At 36.1% G+C, this 9,500-nt stretch overlaps 1 protein-coding gene across 1 annotated transcript; it reads left to right on the plus strand.

Moving 5' to 3' along the window:
* Positions 1-1,206: 1,206 nt before the first annotated feature.
* Positions 1,207-8,154, plus strand: LOC132624346 (protein FAR1-RELATED SEQUENCE 12-like). The gene is made up of 3 exons (XM_060339138.1): positions 1,207-1,474; positions 7,258-7,372; positions 7,512-8,154. The coding sequence occupies exons 1-3, from the start codon at positions 1,207-1,209 to the stop codon at positions 8,152-8,154; spliced, it is 1,026 nt and encodes a 341-aa protein (XP_060195121.1).
* Positions 8,155-9,500: the final 1,346 nt, after the last annotated feature.

Below are 9,500 nucleotides of genomic sequence, written 5' to 3' on the forward strand. Positions count from 1 at the left end.
GATCCAAACTGAGTGGTCTTCAAATTTAAGGATTTTGAACTCACATCCACGTTGGAAGAAATAAGCTATTTCACGAACTTAAAATACCAAGGGAGGGGTCAGATTATCCCGCACAGTCAATCGGGAAAGAAATTTCTCCGCTATTTGGGGTTGAAGAACACTAAGGAACTCCGATGCTTCGAGAATAACTAGGTATTGTTGGATTATCTATATGAGAGGTACGGTTGTCAGGACGGGTACAAGCTGTTCAAGAAGGAATTCTCATGCACTCCCGCTCATTGGCAAGCTAGACGTCCCATTGTATTTGCGGTTGCCTTACTTGGGATTTTGGTATTCCCACGTGAATACGGAAAAATCAGCACTTGCATATGTTCTGTGGCTCGAGCACTCTTTAAAGGGGTTGATGGCGCGCAACTCACTTTGGTTCCCATGATTTTGGCAGAAATACTCCGAGCTTTGGGAAAGTGTAAACGGGGAGAAACAAGTTTCTTTGAGGGTTGCAATCTCCTCCTCCAGATGTGGGCAATGGAGCATTTTTACCAACGCCCGAATATGACAGATATATGCTTTAGTGAGTCAAACAAAATTGGTAGTTTTTATGAAAGGACGAAACCGTTCGTATCTCCAGTTGGTACTCACGATTGGTATGAGTTCTTGGCTTCCCGAACTAGTGATCAAATCCAATGGAAGTACCCCTTGCTATCACTTACCACGGCCTATATAAGAGGTAGGAGGCTTTACTATATTGAGCTTATTGGGTTGAAAGGCCTCCAGCCATACGCTCCGGTACGCGTGCTTCGACAGTTCGGTATAGATCAAGTAATCGCTCTCCAAGCGGATATGAGTGGTTCTGAAATCCTCTTTGGGCCAGACTTTAGAGTTCCTAGAGCTGGCCAAATTCTCGATGAATGCGTTGACATTGATCCGATAAGTATTAGGGCTGGACCGGCAGGAGGTATCCCAGAATATCATGCATGGCTGCAAGAAGACTATGGTAACATACAATTTGACTCTGAAGAGGAATCCTAGGAAGCATACAATTCCTTTGCTGTAGCAAAAGATTTCAGTATTAGAAAGGGAGCAAAAACATATAACCGAAGCAAAGAATTAACAAGGTGTTTATTTCTGTGTTCCTGTGGAGGGCAATCCCCTCTGTATTCTAATTATCGGGAAAGAAAACGTAGGTTACAATATAGATGTGGTTGCATGGCTCGTATAAAGTTTAAGATTTCAAATGGGATATGGGAAGTATTTGAATTTTCTGATGAGCATAACCATTCGATGATAAAGATAAATTTGAGGCATTTCATATTGTCTGGCCGAAGGCTTACAGGTGCTACTAAAGACATATTCAGTTCTATGGTTGATGTTGGCATTCACACTAAAAAAGCTGTTAGGTATATTCAAAATGAAGCGGGTGGTATTGAAAATGCTAGATTCATTGAACAAGACACTCATAATTTCATACAAGCACGTAAGAGAAGTATGATTAATAGTGGAGATGCTCAAGCTCTTCTGAATCGTTTTATGCATATGCAATCAGAGGATTCAAACTTTTTTTTTTTTACTCTTTTCAAGTAGATGGTGGAGCGTGTCATATATTTTCCGATTCGCATTTGCACTTGCCTCATTTAAGAAGGAAAGTGTACCGGGGAAGTACGGTTGTCAATCGTACCTGGAAAAAAGAAAAAATATACTTCTACGTAATGGTACTCTAAATGTACTTATTTTTAGAGTCGCCACCTAATTTTTAGGAAATTAGGAAAAATCGAGTCGAAAAGGGTTCATTTAAAACAATTGCTTTATGATTATTTTAAAAGAAACCTAATCTACACAGAGTCTAGGTAAGGGTTCTGTTGATCACCCGGGAAAGGTGTTAGGCACCCCGGTATTAAGGATCTGCTCAATTGCGGTTTGCCTACGGGTTCTAATAATATGTTCATATAGATATAAATTGGTTTGTGATAAAAATAGTTTCTGCTTAATATTTCCGCAAATAAATATTGGTCATTTATGCAAAAATAGCGCATTTCACGAATCAAAAGTGGTAAAATTTTACCCAAAATTGAGCGTTTAGGGTGTCGGACTAGAACACTTAGGCTAATACCCGAAGGCTCTTAGCCTAAGCAGGACCCTACGTAATTCCACCCAAAATAGTTTTAGAATATATATGTATATATATTTTTAGTACGAAAAATAGCTTTTAACAAAATAATTTTTAGGCATACTATTATAATTCATATATTGATAGTATACTATATAATCCATTTTTATTTTATGTTTTGGTCAAGTTTTAGCCAAACTTTAGTTTTTAATCTAAGTCTAAATAGTCACAATTAGCCCCACAAGTTTAGTCCAAATCAGTCTACACGTTCAAGTCCATATGTTTCGTAATCAGTGTTTTAAAAGGCAGGGGCGTAAGGCGGGGCGTTTTACATACGCCTCGACGAGGCGTAAGCCTCGAGGCACGGGGCGTAAGCCCCATGGATATTTAATTTTTAGTATTTCTTAAAATAATATAATTACAATAAATATTTTTAAATAAGTAAAATTACATAAAAAAATAAAAGAAAACTGTAAATAAATGAAATATATATATATATATATATATGTATGTGTGTGTGCGCGTGCATGTATGTGTGTGTGTGCGTGCGCGTGCATGTATGTGTGTGCGCGTGCGCGCTTGATCCTCACAAAAAAATAATCAAAGCAATCCATTATACACCGCTTATAACTTGTAATTATATATAACATAATTTTACAAGTATAAACAATACAATGAAATAAAAGCTATTATGAAATGCAAATTAATTCTAACATTTTAACTTTCAAACACGGAAAAAAACATAGTTTCTTAAAAACACTATTACTGTCATACTATTCATTTTATCTCTCTATAAGCAAATAATCAATAAAATTTATCAATATTACAATTAAAACATAACTTCTGCATGAACAAAAAATAAAATTATATGATAATTCTGATACATAGGACTTATGACCAATGACAAGTGAAAATGTACAATTCCGCTATGTGTTTTTTTTTTTTTTTTTAAAAGTGATATTCACCCTCACGACGTTCTCAAATAGTAAATATCCAATACTGCGACTTGTTATATGAGTTACACCCAATCTTCTATTTCTATAGATGAAAAACTATTAAGTATCATTATTTTGTTAAACAATTATGAGGGTGAATGATTTTAATTAAGGAATTTAAAATATAATTTGTGTAAGAACTGTTAGGCGAGCCCCGGCCGTTGGGCGTTAGACGTGTTTAAGGCGTACAGTTGGGCGCTTAGGGCGTAAGCTTCATAGGTACTAAGCCCCGCACGTTAGCCCCAGGGCGTTTTGCCACTGCCCTGCCCCGAGGCGAGCCCCGGGGCGAGTCCTGACACTGCCTTTTAAAACAATGTTCGTAATGTCCAAATTGGTCTCATAATTTATGAAATCGGTCATTTTCAATCCAAATCATATTAAGCAATCCGTTTGAAGTCAAAAATCTTATTAAAGTTTGCAAAATTTGGTTTTACATAGTTTTAGAAATCGGGTTTGGGCAACCTTAAGGGTTCCAATTTATAGGCAAATACACAAGTATAGAATTTAAATGCATAAATAAATAAAGCGATAGGGATATTGGGCCGACCAAGCATAATTAGAGATAAATAGGCAACAAGATATCCTTAGGGCCCAACATTACGTATGCTCCATGCTATGCTCCAAGAAAGGTTGACTCGATCTAGATACGTCGGTAGGCCTCGTTGGGGCCTACCAACGGGTTTGGGTGGACAAAGCAAAAAGAGTATGCACAATATTAGTATACTAATCAACATAGCTAAGGACTAATAAAGGCCAAAAAAAAAAAAAATTACATTGACTTGGGCCAAGCCCACATTAATAACCAAAGCGGTAAACAATATCGTAAAAGAGAAGCCCAAAGCAGAGCCCAAAACTGAGTGCAGAAACACATAAGGAGGTCGAACAGACCAAAGAGATGCAGCCCAGAATCATAGGCACAAATTATAACTTTCCCAGATTTCCAATTAAGTGTAAGACCCAAGTTATACGCAAGATATACCTCAAATATACACACTTAGGAGAGCAAAACAGTGTTGCATACCCTCCATATACTTGATATACACTTCATTTTTCTAACCAAATTTTATTCCAGAGTTATAACTACACCAAAACTTCCAAACACTTAAGCTTGATCCTAGACTTGTAGTTGGTTTTAAAGACAAACAAATTTCTAGAATTACATTGATACTGCTAAATGGTCTGGTCAATCTCATAAGGACTCCAAAGAATCCTCTAACTCAAACTGAAAACTCTAAAACCATTCTTAAGAAACAAGTTGCTAAAGACTTGACTCAAATAATTTAGAGAAGGAAGAAAAACAATAGCTAAGTGTTATAGATATCCCAACAGGTCTAAACTATGTGACTTACACTATATGGTCACATGAATGTCAAAATGGCATAGGAGCAAGTAGCAACAATGAATAAATAGAAAGTGCAGAGCAATCAGATTAGTCAGTATCAAGGTGAGGTACACACAACATTAAGTCCTACTTAGCTTTCAACAGAATCAAGGGACAACACCAGGCACGATACATGATTGGCCTAGCTAAAGAGTTCCTTTTTGATCAAGAGGGACCCAAATCAGTTTTTAGAAGTCATTCTTTTAGCCAGATTTTTCACTTAAGTAGGTTACAGAATCAAACAACAAGGTACTGAGTTATTTTAGGCTAGTTTTAGCTTTAAGCAAGTTGAAATACTCAAAAGGCCAAGTATGCAGGTTCATCAAGTATAATTAAGTCTAATCATGGCAAAAGGGAAAAGTTCAGACAAAGGCACTTAATAGTTCAGGAGTTCCAAAAATATTAAAGAAGGGACATGATACTACCTTAGGTTTTTTAACAATATATATATCAGTCATGGTTCAGTTTCAAATCAAGCAAATAGGGATCAAGAATGCATAATAGGCAGTCTCAGTTTGCACAAGCAAATGTCAGAAGGGAGGTGTATTACAAACAAATAGGGGACAAGCATGCATATGAGGCAATCCTAGACAACACAAGCCGATGACAGGAGGGAGATGTATCACAAAACAAGTGTCACACTCAAACCTTTGAAACAATTCAGCATTAGTTTAAAATCCCCACACTTAGACCATTATATGATCATACCAGGCAAAGAGAACCAAGCAGACTATAAGCAATATATGTATCAAATACAAGTTGCTAATGATAGACCAACATGAACATGACAAATAGGCAGCCAATATGGGACAGAGCAGTGATCCACAAGTCAAAAACCAACAAGCTATTGAGTATATTTCATGTATATAAGCTAGATATTTTCAGAATTTTTTGAGACTTTTTCTAGAAAAAGGAGGATCCTCACAATGGCCAAAAGACTTTCTACTTATAGCCTCTCAAATAGGGTTTTAAGGACAGAAATGGAAATAATCCCATTCCCCCCCGCCCCCCCCCCCCCTCAATTTTTCCCTAATTTCAAAACACTACCAATTCAAAAAATCAGAAAAGTCAACTGGATTTTTCACAATTTTGCCCAAATTCGTACTATATCCAGTCACAATTACACACTAAATCACATAATACCAACAAACTGTACCCTAAATTCTAATAAATCAGCGAAAAAATGAATAGTACACCTAGTCATACAATAAAACAAAAATACAACATTTCTACGGTACAAATCATACCTAAACAGATAAAATCCCCCAAACCTAGTACCTGATTTTTGGAAGGGACCTATGGGAAATTACCCTAGATCCTTCACACTTTGTGGGTAGTGCACAAGTTGGCTAGAGGCTCAAAGGCCTTGCCCATGGCTACTACACACATGATGGACCTGAGCAACATCCCAACCCCCCTATTCGGGTAAAAATCAAAGATCAAAACAAACGAAATATGCGAAAATAAACGTGGTAACCATAAGAAAACATGATAGAGGGTGGAAATCCTCAAAAATCCGGTGTACAACAGCCATGAGACGCCATGAATTAGACCAGAACAAACCCTAACGCTGTCGCCATTTTTCTCACAGAGAGAAGAGGGGTCGGGTGGTCAAACAAATGAAAACGATGGGGGGAAAGTTTATTAAGTTAAACTTCCCCCCTTTTATTTTAATAGATTCCACCCCCCACCCCCCACCCCCCCCCCCCCACAACTAAGTTTTAAAAATTAAAATCAAAACCCCCTCTTAATATAAACCAAATAATAACTAAGTGATATAAACTAAATAAAATAGTTATTTTAGGCTAATTTAAATTTTAAAACTCGCAAATTTAGAAAATTAGTTTCAAAGCGAGCCTAATATTGATATAGTTCCGGAGAATATTTAAAAAAAGGTGAAAAATGCGGTCAAAATGAGCCGTAATTCATACGTTGTCTTAATTAACAATTTTCCCGAGTTAGACGGAGCGGGATATGTATTTTATTTTTGAATTATATTTATGAAAGTAAATAACTCGTAATTTCTTGTAATTGTCAATTTTTAGAATAATAATTAAACGTCAATTTTTGCAAATTTCTCGGGATTTTTGAATTTTAAAATTTTTAAAAGGCCTCCTTACTCCGTCTTGGACTCGGGAAATTTCAAAATTAGAATACGCGTTTTATGAAGTGAAAATTAGGTGTCAACAGATGGAGATGGAAATGTGCAATTTTTTTAATTTTTTTTTGGAGAGATTGCATATCTAAGTTGCACTATGAGTGTTTTGGGGATGTGATGATTTTTGACACTACATATCGTACAAATAGATATGAGATGATTTGTGCTCCATTTGTAGGTGTGAATAATCATTGGAAGAATGTTTTTTTTTTTTGGATGTTAATTCTTATGTGATGAAACAACAGGTTCTTTTGTTTAGTTATTCAATACATTTTTGAAGGCCATAGGAGGGAAAGCACCAAAAACCATTTTTACCAATCAAGCTCCTGCAATTGCAGCGGCCATGAAAGAAGTTTTTTGTAATACTTGTTATCGCTTATGCGAATGCCATATTGACAGAAATGCTCAAAAGAATATACCTCAACTTTACTGGAAACCAGAATTTTGAGAGAAATATTTTGATAAGCTCTTGTGGAGGTGCAATTCGGAGTTAGAGTTTGAGTCTGTATGGCAAGAAATGATTAAAGAAGGGATTGTGGGAGTAATAATTGGCTTCAGAGGTTGTATAATTTGAGGGGAAAATGGTGTCCTGCATTTAGTAGATCAATTTTCTCTGCAGATATTAAATCTACTCAGAGGAGTGAGAGCACTAATAGGGTCTTTACTGAAATGGTTTGCGAGACCATGACTTTAACTGAATTTGTTCATCATTATGAGCAACGGGCAGTTGAAATGTGTGACATTGAGGCAACAGAGGATTTTACATGTCGAGTAATACCTAAGCTTGCGATAGAAGATTGTGGGATATTAAAACACACTGCCATTATATACAAAAGAACCATCTTTACAAGATTTCAACATGAACTTTTGCAGGGAATATCTAAAAAAAGTGATCAATGTTGAAATGAATGGCACTTGTCACACATATACAGTCCTCAAAGGAGAAAGTGGTCACTTTGAAACTGTTCAATTCAATTCTATGGACAATTCCACAAGTTGCAGTGGTCTTATGTTTGAATCTTTGGGTTGGTTGTGTTGCCATGCACTGAAAGTTTTGTTCCTTCAATTGGACCTTTCTTATATTCCTCAACAATACATTCTGAAAAGATGGACAAAGAATGCTAAACAGGGAAATGAATTTGAGGAGTACCATAAGAAGAACACACCAGCTTCATCTATGGCCATTCGCTTAAATGGGTTGATAAAAGAATCATTTACTGTTATGACTTTAGCTGCAAATGATGTCGAGTCTGAAGAAATTGTTAGAAAATATTTATATCAAGCGAGGGTTGAGATTACTAAAGCACAAAGTGAGTTATATGTGAAAGGTACTTATAAATATTGTCCAAAATCTAGTATATCTGCTGGCCCTTCTTCAGGAATTCATGATCAAATTTTGGATCCAATTAAGAAAAAGGGTAACCGAAATGGATATGAACGGTTGAAACCGAGAATTGCGCAAAGGAAGAAAAGGGCACCACAAAAGACCTTAAAAGCTCGAGCAATAGAACAATAGGAACAACAATCCTTGGGATTAAATTTTGAGGTTTAATCTCTAAACTATCAAATTATAATTTTTAATTTGTTAACAGTGCTTATATTTTAATTTGTTTGTGGATCTTGATTCTTTTTTCTTTTTAATTCAATGATGCAGTTATATGAAGATCAAAATACTAGCTTCACACAATTGTTAACTCATGCTTCAGCTAACCAATTTGAAGGTTCCATTGAGAACCAAAATTCAAACATCATAGAAAGAAATATTGATTTCACTGGTCAAGAGAATTGAGTTTAGGAATCTATTTGTACTTTAAATTGAAACTAATGGTACTAACATTGACTATAATTGTTTCAATGATTGAATAAATTGCTCTAATGAACTAAATTTCTCATGTTTATTGTATGAATAATATGATGAGTTAATAGTTATCAATCAGTTTTCCTTACTTTATAATTTTGTGATCGCTAATGTCTGTAATATTAACAAGGCACGAATGACTTTTTTCCTCTTTGTTTCCAGTTCCTAGCATCAATTTAGCTAGTTAAATGGTTATGCTTGCTTCTTTAGATACTCAGAGATGAAAATCCGTTTCTTAACTACTCTTTGATGCGTTGAATGCAGAACAGTGTTGGTACTAGGTTCAATAGGTTCAGATGAACCTAGTACTTTCGACGTGGAGTATAAATTTATGTGTAAAAATTTATTAAAATGACAACGAATAGTTGATATGAATCCATAACGAGAAATATATAATGCGTTCAATGCTATGAACCTTAAAGATTGAATCCATTAAACTTAAATCCTGAATCCGCCTTTGATTGAACACCACCCCTGTCCCTCTTTGCCCGGTAATGATGAAAAGAGTTGTCGGACAAAGACGTTTGACTCAGTAGCCTATTTGTCCCGGCTAAAGGAAATCTGAGAGGATTATGACCGAACTCTGGTCTCTGAGTTGCCTACATATCTCGGGCTGCACGAGAATCAGGTCGAGTGTAGTTCTGGGACAACTACGACACCTTATGACTAATGAATCCCGATTGACGCGAATCTTTGCAAAATATTGTCCCAGTGTTGAATTATGATGACACTGGGTATTATGATAGAACTTGAGAATTCTGAAAATTGAATTGCTGGAATGCAGGTAGAATACTTGTGATTAGATACGAGTGTTCGAGGTAGATCCTTGACCCGTGTCGGGAAGTCTGATTATCCTTCCCGACAAATTGCCTCAGTTCGCTGCCGAAGAAATAGTTCCACGAGTTGATGTGTGATGCCAACTTTAATATTGTCAAAAGCTACAAGCTAAAAACAATTGTTAGCAATAAAGAAATATATGTGTAAATAAGACAGGGTTGGAGAAG

Source organism: Lycium barbarum, chromosome 12 (genome assembly GCF_019175385.1).
Source record: "Lycium barbarum isolate Lr01 chromosome 12, ASM1917538v2, whole genome shotgun sequence".
Lineage (NCBI taxonomy): Eukaryota > Viridiplantae > Streptophyta > Magnoliopsida > Solanales > Solanaceae > Lycium > Lycium barbarum.